The sequence below is a fragment of the Piliocolobus tephrosceles genome, chromosome 3 (genome assembly GCF_002776525.5).
Source record: "Piliocolobus tephrosceles isolate RC106 chromosome 3, ASM277652v3, whole genome shotgun sequence".
Classification (NCBI taxonomy): Eukaryota; Metazoa; Chordata; class Mammalia; order Primates; family Cercopithecidae; genus Piliocolobus; species Piliocolobus tephrosceles.
In genome coordinates, this window is record NC_045436.1 from 137,312,990 (window position 1) to 137,328,240 (window position 15,251).

Here is a 15,251-nt window from a genome sequence, read left to right on the forward strand (position 1 = left end):
ATTGGTCAAATATTTGACCATCTAAACTAGAGATACAGTAATAGTAAACATGGATTGTGCCAGGCATTGAACTAAGTACTTTGTACTTTTTTTTATCTTACTTTAAGCTTCACAACCCTGTAAGATATTTGTGATTATTGTCCTTCACTTTATGTGTTTGGAAAGTGAGGCTTAGAGTACTTAATGTAGCCATCGGGAAGTTACATATTTGACAAACAGAAAGCTAAAACTTTAATGCTGTCTGTCATCTGATCCCAGGGACTAGTCGTAACCACAAAATGGATGAGGGACTAATGGGTTGAGGGAGAACTAATAGCATGTTCTAACTCAGAGAGGTATGCTCAGTCAAGGAATTTTCCTCATAGAAAATTTACGCTTTATCTTTCTGTGTTAGATTATTCTATGAGATTATATTTCTTATTACAAATTGGAAAACTGCTTAAAAGATTTGTTTCCTTGCTTATGAGAATAAATAAAATGCAAAATTTAAAAGTCCAGTGCTTTTCGATGAAAAATGTTAATTCTGTCTTTTCCCCATCTCCTATAGGCTTTATATCCACTAATTACCTGCCTTTTATGTGTCAGTCAGAAACAATTTTTTTTAAATAACTGGCATATTTTCCTACAGAACTGTTTGTCACATTTAAAGGTAAGATGTAATCACACTTCTGATGTGTAAATACTGACTGGTATATTTTGTTTATGCATATAAATTGGTTATAAACAGTGCATAATGAAACTTTTGTTACTATTGGTATACTTGAATAGTAACACTTTGCCACATTCCTTTTCTTATACATACTTTATTTCTTCTGTAGGGAATCGTGTATATATATCAGTAAACTTTTGATTGAAAATTTAGTTTGTCCTAATGAATGCAAAATTGTACCTTTTTTAGTGATATGTATCTTAAATCTAGGAATATTTGTTAATTCTTTTAGAATTATAGAGTATTAATCTCACAAAACCTTCTAGATACTTATTTTGTCTTTTAAGAAAATCGATAATGTTGGTTTAAGTCTGAGCAATATGAGAAAAAGCTTTGATAATATCACTAAATTCACATTTAAATATGCCCAGCCATATCTAAAAGTTGGTACTGGATCCGCACAGTTGTAAAAGCTCCTGAAATGATTCTGACTTGAATGAAAGGGTACTTGTCACTAACATTATTTGGCACATCCATATTCAGCCTTTCTTAGTCCTGAAAACAAAACTGTGAGAGATAGAAGAATCATTTTCTTCCCAGGATGCTCTGCTGGCAGGATCCTCTTTTTCTTCTCTGGGTAGGAACACAATTCTGACAAAGTGTGGGAATATTCTTCAGCTGCATGTCGTGTGAATGCTTGATTTGAATATTCTTTTGATATATACTTAGATGAGCCTATTTGAATATTTGCTTGCAAGTTATAGAAATATTGCAGACATGACATTCCATTTCCTGGCATTCCTCTAAGTTAGATTTGAGACTGAAAACCTTATACTTTGAAGATAACGGAACCAAGGCAGATAGAGTAAGTGACTTGTCTCTGGCTATGCAGCTTGTTGTGCTATTGTAGAAATAGGACTGGCTCTTCTTTCATACTTCAGGAATGATCCACTGGATGTTATCCTGTACGTCTTTTTCATGATTTTATGTATCATTTTCAAAACTGCCTCAGTTTCTTAGGTATACGGGATATATGCTACTTTGAGAAATGTTTTTGTCTATTTTCCTTCTAGATAAACATTGATATTACTCATGTTTGGATGAGAATTTATATACCTTCTTTGACTATTTATGAAAATTCCCAGGGCCAAAACAAATTGATTAAACTCTTTATGTCATGCAACCAGGAAATAAATTTTATTTAATTAATTACATTATACTCATTTCTGTTCTTAGTTTTGGTAATTTGTACAGATACAGGGACCAAAAGAGAATTGATCATTTTTCTGAATAGTATGATTTTTATACGTTCATTAAAATATTTTTAAGATACACATTTAAATGTTTCTGGAAGACTGCTTTGTTTCATGACAGTTCATACTTTTCTGTTGCTTGTTGGAATTTTTATATATATACGTTTCACCTAACATATTTGCAATACTTCACAGTACCTTAACTTTTTTTTGTCTTAAGGCTTTCATTTAAATGCTCTGTTTTCTTTGAACCCTTACCTCCTGTTAAATATTTCTGGCATATTGTTCTTTTTCATTAATGGCTGTGTCAATCTGCCAGGCTAAAGGAGATAAGAACCACTTAGCATGAGGATTTGGAATATAATTGTCTTGGCCATTAACCCTTAACTTACATTAAGGCTCTATTCAGCAGAAATTTTATGAATTGGCTCATGTTTATATTAAGTCTTAGATAATGTGGCTGCTCTGCGTAGTTGAGGTAAGGAGTTGAGCCTTGAAGGAAAAGCTATGCTAGTTATCTGTTTTAACAGTTATTTATTTTATGTATAGGGAAAATTGATCCAAGATAAAGGCGTTACCTAAATTATTTTGAGATCCATTTAATCTCTTGATACTAAAAGCCTAAAACAATTTCCTTTTATTAGACCTATACCTTTTTTCTTTTCTTTTCTTTTTTTTTTTTTTTTTTTTGAGATGAAGTCTCACTCTGTCACCCAGGCAGTAGTGCAGTGACATGATCTCGGCTCACTGCAACCTTCACCTCCTGGACTCAATCAATTCTCCTGCCTCACCCTGCTGAGTAGCTGGGATTACAGGCGTCTACCACCACCCCCGGCTGATTTTTGTATTTTTAGTAGAGACGGGTTTTCACCGTATTGGCCAGACGGGTCTCAAACTCCTGACCTCAAGTTATCCCCCTGCCTCAGCCTCCCAAAGTGCTGGGATTACAGGTGTGAACCACTGTGCCCAGCCTAGACCAATACTTCTTATGACTGGTTTTTATTACTTTTTAGGATGCTGCATCCTCTAAGTACAGAATCTCATTTGATTTTTACTGTACATGAGGCTGAAAGAAGACAAACAAGTAACCCATGTTTCGGGAGCCAGCATGGATTTGTGTCCATATTCACATAGTTCCATAGCTCTTGCTCTTCTGGTCCACCATGTTAATTCTGAATGTAGTATAAGGAATGTTGTTGGATATAAGCACTGAATATTTTAAGAAAACATGTTAGCAATAATTTGAGGATATTAAAAAGGCATTATTCTCTAGAGTCATAAGAATAAATACGATGAAGTTCAAGACACCTTATGATATTACACAGTTTTAAAAAATTATCATACCAGGTTTTAAAGTTGATGACCATGAAAAATGAACTTTATCCCTATATGCCCATAAATAGCTTGTGACAGAGTGTCACATTATTTTCACTGAAAAGTTAAATCTTTAATTTTTGTCCCAAGCAGAATTTGTAGTCTCCCATTCCCAAATCTATATCAATTTAGGTGCTTGTGTGAAAAGTGATTATTTAAAGTTTCTGGAGAATTATTAAGAGAGATAGATGAATAATGAGAGTAGATATCATAGAAAAATAATTTGGAGTTTTTTTCAACAATCTATACTTATTTTCATTTAAAAATTTAAAGTTGTTTGAACTGAAATACAGTGCTTTAAGAAAAATTCTAAGAAAAATTAGGGAGTTAAAACTTTGTTTTCTCTTAGTTGGAATATTATAGGTGTATCTCACATGATGCCCAAATCATGAAATTTTTTTTTCTTAGTGTTTTTGGCCACTGTCTTGGACATTTCAAATTTCTTCTAAATAGAGACCTTGGTGAGGAGCTATCTTGTTTTGTGCTTATTTTCATCTAACATGCATGTGCTGCATCTCATGTTTATGTTTGCTGTCTCACATTGCTTTATTTAGATGCCATCTAACAACAGTATCAGAAAACAAATAGAAACACTCCAGGTGAGTTGTGTCGACATTACAAAGTAAAATACTGCTTTATTTCCTTTAAGTGTGGCATTTGTTTTTCCTTTTCCCATTGTTGCATTGCATGTCTAATGTATCCAACCTGCTTCTAGTATTTTAAGAGAAGAGTAGCACACAACAGAAACATTCTTCAGAGGGTTTAATATCAGTGTGGCCCCAAGAAGATGAATTTAAGAAATAGAACTGATACTGAATGCTGATTCTTCACCAAAATTCCTAATTTTGAAATATTCTGTTTAACAAACATTTTCTAGCTGTTATAAATGAAAATGTTTTAAATATTTCCAGTGAAATTAAGGGATAGTAGCTTAGATTTTGAATATAGTTTGTTGTTGTTGTTTTTATTTTTAATTTTTGTGGGTACATAGTAGGTATATATATTTATGGGATACATGAGATGTTTTGATGCAGGCATGCAATGTGAAGTAAGCACATCATGGAGAATGGGTATTCATCCCCTCACGCATTTATCCTTTGAGTTACAAACAGTCCAAGTATACTCTTTAAGTTAATGGAATACAATATTGACAAATTAATTTTTTAAACTTTATCCTATTGATTTGGTTTTTTTTGTTGTTGTTTTTTTTTTGTTTGTTTGTTTGTTTGTTTTAATTTTTTCAGAGAGAGAGTCTTACTAACCCAGGCTAGATTCCCAACTCCTGGGTTCAAGCTGAGACTACAGGCTTGCACCACCATATGTGGCTTTACTGGTTTGGGTTTTAAACAAATCATTTTTTTAGTTCACAGTAGAAAAAAAGGAAGAAACATTAAAATGATGGTGGTCAAAGACTGTATGTTACTGACCTACCAAAATTTTGTTTTATATTAAGTTCATTAGATTTTTATTTGTATAATTATTCAAATTAGATTGAATATCTTTGTTTAAAGCTCAGATAAATTTAGGATGATTTTATTATTCAGACATATAGCAGCATTGTAGCAGCTGAATAAATAATAATTGATTTTTATCACTTCTCACCTTGCTGTTTTGTCATTGTGTGAATGCCAGCTTTGTTTTAAAATCAAGTTTTTTCATGCCAGATACCTCATCACTTAAGATAATCCAAATACTTTTATATTTAATCATTCATATGGTAACAGTTTTTATGTAGAATAGGACTTAAATATTTTTAATGTATTTTTTTAAATAATATTTTGAAATTCCAGTTTAACAATATGAAAGTGTTATTTCATGTTTACCTAAAAACTAATGGGACTTATTTAAGACTGTATTTTTTTAGAGCAGTTTTAGGTTCACAGAAAAATTGAGAGGAGGGTACCGAGATTTCCCGTGGGTAAATTTCCCTACCCCCCTCATACCTAGCTTCCCCCATAATCAGCATCCCCCTTCAGAGTGATATGTTTGTTAAAACTGGTAAACATACATTGACAAATCTTTATCACACAAAGCCCACAGCTTACATTTGAGTTTGCTTTTGGTGTGTTGTACATTCTATGGGTTTGGACAAATGTATAATGACATATATCTACCATTATAGTATCATGCAGCGTATTTTCACTGCCGTAAAAATCCTTCATGCTCTGCCTATTCATTTCTCTCTACCTTCCTAACTCCTGGCTGAACTATTTTGACATGTGATATCTTAGATTTAAATGATAGAAAAGAAAATTATGTTTTCTTAAAGACATTACTACAGAATGCTTGGTTGTTATATTTGTAGTATACATTATATGTTACTTGAGTTACATTAGTAACAAACATAATTGGAAATTACTGGGGGAGTATATTTGAAATTTGAGATCATTATGGATCTGGCAGTGGAGAGAGGGATTGATACTGAGAGTCTAATCAGCACAGTCACTGATCCTCCATTTTTATTTTTATTTTTATTTTTTTTTTGAGACGGAGTTTCGCTCTGTCGCCCAGGCTGGAGCGCAGTGGCCGGATCTCAGCTCACTGCAAGCTCCGCCTCCCGGGTTCACGCCATTCTCCTGCCTCAGCCTCCCGAGTAGCTGGGACTACAGGCGCCCGCCACCTCGCCCGGCTAGTTTTTTTTTTTGTATTTTTTAGTAGAGACGGGATTTCACCGTGTTAGCCAGGATGGTCTCGATCTCCTGACCTTGTGATTCGCCCGTCTCGGCCTCCCAAAGTGCTGGGATTACAGGCTTGAGCCACCGCGCCCGGCCGATCCTCCATTTTTAATTATGTCAAATCTTTATCCAAATAGATGAGAAAAATCTAAAATGTAAATTCACAACAATCAGTGCATCCTAAAACTAATCAATGGATGTGTACTTTCTCTGTGAAAAAAGGAGCTACATTTCAAAATTTACAATTAAATCTCATTGCTTTATTGGTCATTTGAGGACTTTATTTCTTATAACAGCTAGAATGAAGAAAAAGTTCGCTGATCAAATTGTAATTGAAATGGAATGACTGTCTGATTCTAAATAATAATAATTTAAATAATGTCCTGATTGTAAATAAAAATTATAACACTTAATAGTCAATGAACGTTTAATACATGCCAGGTACTCTTCCAAGTGCTTTACAGATATTAACTTTACTTCTGAGGTAGATGCCATATTTTCTCCATTTTAGAGATGAGGAATTTGTGACTCAGAATAATATAACAATGCCCAAGGATGGAGCTTGGATTTAGTCCCTGTTTTTCCCAGTTTTAGAGTTCGTGCTCTTAACTCACTATTCACTCGTAAGGATATACACTTCATAATATTCTGCATTATTTCGTAAATGCAAATGACTATAATACCATTTGGTGTTCCGAATTTTAACTGTATATGGGCTACAAATGAATTATGCCAAAAATGAGTGATACTTTTTCAGTTGTTATGTCAGTATTGGAGTGTGAACTGTTTATCATCAAGTAAGTTTATGTGTATAATTTTAGAATTCTTAGAAATACTACTATAATTTTATTTACTAAGTAAAATTTAGTAAATAAAATTTTAGTATTTTCTTTTGAAAGTATAAGAAAGGACTCAATTTCCACATTTATGGTTACTTTTGAGCCATATATTTACCCTATGCCAAATATGTACCTGTGTATTTAAACCTATTTTAGACTGAATACAAAAAATATGGGCTTTTAGTTGTTGACAGAGAATATGTTTGCTCTTAAGTGATTGCAAATATTTTAATAAATTTATTTTTATTCTCTTTTGTTTTCAAACAGAATAAAGATCCTAAAATGTCTCGAGTTGCACTGGAATCTTTGTATAGATTATTGTGGGTTTATGTAATTAGAATAAAATGTGAAAGCAACACTGTAACTCAAAGGTGAGTATCTTTGCTTTAAAGTGCATTAAAAATAAATTCTTGTTTTTAAAAAAGCACACTATTGGGAATTTTAGTAAACATTATACTTTGTGGGTGAAATATGAATTCTGTCAATATATTATGAAGAATAGGAAGAACTTTTTGCTAATATGCTGTTGATGTCGTGATCTCATTATGACTAGATCTTTTCCCCTGTAGTCGTCTTATGAGCATAGTGTCAGCACTTTTTCCAAAAGGCTCACGAAGTGTGGTTCCTCGTGACACACCTCTCAACATATTTGTGAAGATTATTCAGTTCATTGCTCAGGTGAGTGCTTCACCTCATAGTATGCATGTATGTAAATTGTTAGAGTATTGTAATCACTTGGAGCTTGGAAATTTTTTATGCATCTAAAAACATAATAACACAACATTGAATAAGTTTATTTCATTAATCTACACACTTGTAGATAGAAAGAAAACCCACGGGTGGAAGCACTTTTTTTTTTTCTTTTATTATTATCCTTTAAATTCTAGGGTACATGTGCACAACGTGCAGGTTTGTTACGTATACATGTGCCATGTTGGTGTGCTGCACCCACCAACTCGTCATTTACATCAGTTATAACTCCCAGTGCCATCCCTCCCCCCTCCCCTTCCCCATAATAGGCCCTGGTGTGTGATGTTCCCCCTCCCATGTCTAAGTGATCTCATTGTTCAATTCCCACCTGTGAGTGAGAACATGCGGTGTTTGGTTTTCTGTTCTTGTGAAAGTTTGCCGAGAATGATAGTTTCCAGCTACACCCATGTCCCTACAAAGGACACGACTCATCCTTTTTTATGGCTGCATAGTATTCCATGGTGTATATGTGCCACATTTTCTTAATCCAGTCTGTCACTGATGGACATTTGGGTTGATTCCAAGTCTTTGCTACTGTGAATAGTGGCGCAATAAACATACGTGTGCATTTGTCTTTATAGCAGCATGATTTATAATCCTTTGGGTATATACCCAGTAATGGGATGGCTGGGTCATATGGTATTTCTAGTTCTAGATCCTTAAGGAATCGCCATACTGTTTTCCACAATGGTTGAACTAGTTTACAATCCCACCAACAGTGTAAAAGCGTTCCTATTTCTCCACATCCTCTCCAGCACCTATTGTTTCCTGACTTTTTATTGATTGCCTTTCTAACTGGTGTGAGATGGTATCTCATTGCGGTTTTGATTTGCATTTCTCTGATGGCCAGTGATGACAAGCATTTTTTCATGTGTCTGTTGGCTGTATGAATATCTTCTTTTGAGAAATGTCTGTTCGTATCCTTTGCCCACTTTTTGATGGGGTTGTTTGTTTTTTTCTTGTAAATTTGTTTGAGTTTTTTGTAGGTTCTGGAAATTAGCCCTTTGTCAGATGAGTAGATTGCAAAAATTTTTTCCCATTCTGTAGGTTGCCTGTTCACTCTAATGCTAGTTTCTTTTACTGTGCAGAAGCTCTTTAGTTTAATTAGTTCCCATTTGTCAATTTTGGCTTTTGTTGCCATTGCTTTTGGTGTTTTAGACATGAAGTCCTTGCCCATGCCTATGTCCTGAATGGTATTACCTAGGTTTTCTTCTAGGGTTTTTATGGTATTAGGTCTAACATTTAAGTCTCTAATCCATCTTGAATTAATCTTCGTGTAAGGAGTAAGGAAAGGATCCAGTTTCAGCTTTCTACTTATGGCTAGCCAATTTTCCCAGCACCATTTATTAAATAGGGAATCCTTTCCCCATTTTTTGATTTTCTCAGGTTTGTCAAAGATCAGATGGCTGTAGATGTGTGGTATTATTTCTGAGGGCTCTGTTCTGTTGCATTGGTCTATATCTCTGTTTTGATACCAGTACCATGCTGTTTGGGTTACTGTAGCCTTATAGTATAGTTTGAAGTCAGGTAGTGTGATGCCTCCAGCTTTGTTCTTTTGACTTAGGATTGTCTTGGCAATGAACACTCTTTTTTGGTTCCATATGAACTTTAAAGCAGATTTTTCCAATTCTGTGAAGAAAGTCATTGGTAGCTTAATGGGGATGGCATTGAATCTATAAATAACCTTGGGCAGTATGGCCATTTTCACAATATTGATTCTTCCTATCCATGAGCATGGTATGTTCTTCCATTTGTTTGTGTCCTCTTTTATTTTGTTGAGCAGTGGTTTGTAGTTCTCCTTGAAGAGGTCGTTTACATCCCTTGTAAGTTGGATTCCTAGGTATTTTATTCTCTTTGAAGCAATTGTGAATGGAAGTTCATTCATGATTTGGCTCTCTGTCTGTTACTGGTATATAAGAATGCTTGTGATTTTTGCACATTAATTTTGTATCCTGAGACTTTGCTGAAGTTGCTTATCAGCTTAAGGAGATTTGGGGCTGAGATGATGGGGTTTTCTAAATATACAATCATGTCATCTGCAAACAGGGACAATTTGACTTCTTCTTTTCCTAACTGAATACACTTGATTTCTTTCTCTTGCCTGATTGCCCTAGCCAGAACTTCCAACATTATGTTGAATAGGAGTGGTGAGAGACAGCATCCCTGTCTTGTGCCAGTTTTCAAAGGGAATGCTTCCAGTTTTTGCCCATTCAGTATGATATTGGCTGTGGGTTTGTCATAAATAACTCTTACTATTTTGAGATACGTTCCATCAATAGTGAATTTGTTGAGAGTTTTTAGCATGAAGGGCTGTTGAATTTTGTCAAAAGCCTTTTCTGCATCTATTGAGATAATCATGTGGTTTTTGTCTTTGGTTCTGTTTATATGCTGGATTATGTTTATTGATTTGCGTATGTTGAACCAGCCTTGCAAAGTGGAAGCACTTTTAATTGAAGAGGGATAAACAACATATCTCATAATCCTAATCTTAGTGCATTTACTAATTACCTCCTGAGTATCTTGAAGGATTTCTTAGAAAACTATTTTCATCGTCTACATTAATCTAGGTTGCTTAGGTACTGATAATAGAATCCACTCTAGCTGGTTAAACCCAAAAGGATCTTGAAAGGAATATAGATAGCTCAGAGAATTTATAGTAGGGCTGAAGAAACGAATTCTAGTCTGAACGACAAAGAGGAAGCTGCCACCTTGGCCAAAATGAAACAGCCACCAGACAAGGAAGTCATCACATGTGGGTATGCTTCAGAATCATGCTGCTTCTGCTACGGTCCTCACCAGTAAAATAGATTCATTTCTCCCTGTCTTCCTCCTCCTCTTTGCATATCCCAGTTCCCAAAGAGACTCACATGATTAAATCACTTGGCAGGGTTTGAATTATATCCTCAAGTTTTTTGTTATATGGGATCCTGAGAAGTACAAGTTTAGCTTTCTAGCCTTTGCAGTAAAGGAAGGATTATTAGAGGGGGATTAAATGAGTGTTAATGAGCCAATACAAGGTTTTGGTTACATTTCCTTTTGGGACATCCACCTTGGAGAAACATAGGTAAGGTTACCTCCTCAACATGGGAAAATACTATGATTCCAGAATATTAATTTTATTCTCTTTCAACTGAAACTGTAGCAATCTAGATGATCCATAATACAATTATTTTTGACAGTGAAGAAATAAAGAATATTTAAATAGAATTAGTATGTTGTTATTTACTAGAGTACAAAAGTAATGATAATCGGATAAGTGTAACAGTATCAGTAAGACTGATAAAAGCAAATTGTGCTTTAGATCAAGTGTTCAGAAAACTTGCGACATTAGATTGCATCTATTCTTTTTTCCAGAATTGTACCCACTCCCTTGAATTAGTTACCTTCCTCCAGCACTCCACCAGAATTATAAAACTCCTTTCAAACATCAGTTAATCTTGTTAGTTAACTTTTTTACCCCCTGGGAGATTTCCTTCCTAGAGCCCCATTCTTCCTGACCCAATATGAACTCACTGCTCTCTAAGCCTGCTGCCTGGCTCTTGTCTTGGGACTTCCTTTCATTGTCATCCTAGGAATTCTTTCACTTTGAATTTAACATGATTTTGGTGAATGAATGTTTAAAACTTTTATTCTGTTTGGGTATTAAACAAATTATTTGATAATTAAATAATATACTTATAATCATGTATTTTGACCTTAATTCATATGTATTTTTCTTCTGTTCAACTATGAACATTTTTAGGGCACAAACCTGTGTTGTTGTCATTGTATATTATATTTATAATTCTTAGCATGATGCCTAACACATAGTAGCAAGTTATAAGGATTTTTTTTTTTTTTTTAAGGAACGCTTGGATTTTGCAATGAAAGAAATAATATTTGATCTTCTCAGTGTTGGAAAATCTACTAAAACTTTCACCATTAATCCAGAGGTAAAAAAAAATTATAATGTAATAATGTAAAATCCTATATATATATATTTTTTAGAGCATGATTTCTGGAATCAGAACTCTTAGATTCAAATCCCAACTCTACTTCTAATAGTAGACAAGTTACTTAACCTTTCTAATAGCTGGCCAAATGATTTAATAATAGTTTTTTTTTTTTTTTTTTGAGACAGAGTTTTGCTCTTGTCGCCCAGGCTGGAGTGCAAATAATAGTGTTTAAGTGTAGTGGAAAATAATAAAGAGGCCAGGCATGGTGGCTCATGCCTGTATTCCCAGCACTTTGGGAGGCCAAGACAGGCGGATCACCTGAGGTCAGGAGTTCGAGACCAGCCTAATCAACAGGGAGAAACCCCGTCTCTACTAAAAATACAAAATTAGCTGGGCATGGTGGCACATGCCTGTAATCCCAGCTACTAGGGAGGCTGAGGCAGGAGAATCGCTTGAAGCTGGGAGGTGGAGGTTGCAGTGAGCCAAGTTTGTGCCGTTGCACTCCAGCCTGGGCAACAGGAGCAAAACTCTGTCTCAAAAAATAAAAATAAAAATATATAAAGAAAGGAAAATTTTATCAGGTCAGTCAGCTCAGCTGGCTCCTGGAAGTTATAACGTGCTTAGGTTTTGTTTGTTTGTTTGTTTGTTTTGCTTCACATTATTTGTATTTAAGGTGTTCTTCAGTAAATCTCATTCATTCAACATTTATTGAGCACCTGAAATGTGCCAGGCAATGTTCTAGGTGTTATAGAAAAAACAAAAATTTGTTCCCCCCCTGCCAAAAAAAGGTCAGCATTAAAAAAGTGAATGTTATATCCTGCTTCCATGGCCTCATTATTCACAGTAAACTCTAATTCATTCTTCAGACGTTAGATTTTCAGGGTTTTTCAAAATATTTCATAAATTCTTTATTGGAATCTAATTACATTTGAGAATATAAAAAGGCAAAATAGGTGTTATCTGTTTTCTTTTTTCTTATTTATTTTAAATTATGATCTTGTAGTCAAATCCTAAGATATGTGTTTATGTGGTTAACAAATGAGTTGGAAAGATAATGCAGCTTTTCATTTGTAATATTTTTAAGATAGTTTAATAACTATTTCCAGATTTTGAAAGTGAGCAAACACGATTGTTTGTATAGCTGACATACTTAACATGTTGGGGGTACATGTATCCCAATGGGTGTAGAAGGTAGTTCACTGGAATTCGGGAAGAGAATAAAGCTTTTATTTATATGTGTTTTTGGTTTCTACCAACAAAAATGGTTTCCAGCAACAAAAATTATGAAATAAAAGATATTTTCGTGAACATCCATTTTAAGAAAATATTCACTCCATTGAATAAATTTATTTCTGAAAGTAAGTTTTTTTCTTACTGAAGTTCTCATACTAGGAGTAAAAAAAAATCAGTTCTGGTTTTTTTTTGTGGGGGTGGTGATTGTTATTTATTAGGTTTACTTTGTTATGATTATCTTGAATCCGTATTTTCTTTTCCAAGAACTTTTGTAAGAGCTAGTTTAGTTAAACCTAAATAAAATTATCCATTAGCCCATTTAATCAAATACATGCAAATTGCAAGACATTGAAAGAATGTATAAGTGAAGCTACCTCTGTCAACTCAACTACATTGGGGAGCTTTTCTGCTTCTTTCAAGGTGTCATTTTTGACTATGTGACATGTGACTGACTTTGTGATACTTAGACCAAGGGAGGGCACTAGTACTATGTTGTATATAAAGATGAGTGAAGCTTAAAATTTTAATCTTACTTAGATAAATATATATATATGAGCTTTATTTTCTTCCCATATTCCATTGAGATACCTTGCACACCCGCTGGGATGTGTGTACCCCACTTGAGAGACCACTGGTGTAGATCAAAGATAATGACAGCTCAGGCTTAGATCGTAGTGGTGCAGATAGAGGAGCATTCACTGAGAAAAGAAACATTGAGAAGGAATCAAATCTGGGGCAAGGTCATGCATTTGGATTGAACATGTCTAATCTGAGGCATCCAGGTAGAGGCATCCAAGTAAGAGATGTCAGATGGGTCTGAGGGTCTGAGTTCAGAGAGAGGCCAGGCTTAGAATTTGTGAGTTATCTGGTATGGATGGTAATTGAAGTCATGTAAGTATATGCAGTTGCTTTGGGAGGTAATAAATAATGATAGGAGAAGGCAGCCTAGGAGAACCTTGCCTTGAAGCAGTCTAACATTTAATACCCAGGTAAAGGAGGCCAAACCTGAAATGCAGATAAAGATGACACAGCCAGAAGTAGAACATAGATACCAAAGGAAGGGAGTGTTTCAGGAGAGAACGGGTACTTGACCTTGTCCATGTTGCTGGAAAATCAACTAGCATGCTATAAATAGGCCCGCTGTTTTGAGCAATATGGTCACTGATGAGTGAGAATGGCTTCAGGGAAGTATTTGGGGAAAGTTTCTTCCATTAAGATAGCAAGTATACTTAAGAGAAATGGGATATAGTCAGTTGAAAGGAAAATGTTGAAGATGCAAGAAAGAAAAGATGTAATTGGTGCTATAATGTTTCGAAACATGCAAGAACAGATGGGATTCCAACAACTAGGAAGACTGTCTGTCACTCCCTCACTATACCAAGAGCAAAAGGGAGGGAGAAGAGGTGCAGGTATAAGTAAATTAGTGTGATTTGTAAAGAGAGATTGAGGAAAGTTGGTGATTTTTTTTTTCTTTCTGTGAAGTAGCAGACAAGTCATTTGCCTAGAAAGGGGAGGGGACGGGACTGTAGGAGGATAGGAGAGTTGAGGAAGAGGATTGCTATAAGCCTTAGAGACAGTAAGGAAGCCGGTCAGCTTCAGAAGTAAGTGAGTGGCATTTGGGGATTTGATATTAAAGCAAACTCTAATGCTTGGGCTAGTTAAAAATGTTGGACAGAAAGGTTAGTGTTCCTTCTATCTTCCTTCCTTCCAGCCCCTCGCACTCTGATGTTACTGATGAAATATTTCTAGCATGCAAAAAGAGTAATTTATGACACTTATCTCTTCCTTTTGAATTTTTTTTCCTTTGAAGAGAATGAACATAGGCCTCAGAGTCTTCCTTGTAATAGCAGACAGTTTGCAGCAGAAAGATGGCGAACCACCCATGCCAACAACAGGAGTTATTCTTCCCTCAGGAAATACTCTTCGTGTAAAGAAAATTTTTCTCAATAAAACCTTGACAGATGAAGAAGCAAAAGTCATAGGTTAGTTTAACTGAAGTTAAATAAGTTGCTTTGTAATACAGTTTCATATTCTTTTATAAAAGTCTGATCAAATCTAAAATGTATATAAATTTGCCTACTACAGTTTTTCCAGTATATACAGCTGTACAAAATGAATACTTCTTTTATTTATTTACTTTTTTGAGATAGAGTCTCACTATGTTGCCCTGGCCAGAGGGCATTGGCACAATCTTGGCTCACTGTAAGCTCCACCTCCCAAGTACAAGTGATTCTCATGCCTCAGCCTCCCGAATAGCTGGGACCACAGGCGTGCACCGCCACACCTGGCTAATTTTTGTATTTTTAGTAGAGATGGAGTTTTGCCACATTGGCCAGGCTGGTCTTGAACTTCTGACCCCAAGTGATTTCACTCGCCTCAACCTCTCAAAGTGCTGGGATTAGAGATGTGAGTCACTGCACTCAGCCCACAATGAATACGTTTTTTTTGATAATAGTCATGAGTCTTCATGTTAAGAGTTTTCCAGTTAAATCTTTATTTTATCACAGGATCCTATTCACTGCATTCTGTCCTTTCTTCAACTT

General features: G+C 35.1%; 1 protein-coding gene across 2 annotated transcripts in view; it reads left to right on the top strand.

Annotated features, from left to right (window-relative positions):
* FRYL (FRY like transcription coactivator) overlaps positions 1-15,251 on the top strand; it is a 286,322-nt gene that overhangs the window by 174,953 nt on the left and 96,118 nt on the right. The window contains exons 14-19 of one of the 2 annotated variants that reach the window (XM_023224475.3): positions 548-649; positions 3,831-3,875; positions 7,058-7,161; positions 7,360-7,468; positions 11,386-11,472; positions 14,519-14,690. In XM_023224475.3, the coding sequence (XP_023080243.1) occupies positions 548-649; positions 3,831-3,875; positions 7,058-7,161; positions 7,360-7,468; positions 11,386-11,472; positions 14,519-14,690 (619 nt within the window). The remainder of the gene's footprint in view (positions 1-547; positions 650-3,830; positions 3,876-7,057; positions 7,162-7,359; positions 7,469-11,385; positions 11,473-14,518; positions 14,691-15,251) is intronic. The other variant, XM_023224476.1, reaches the window with a different exon arrangement.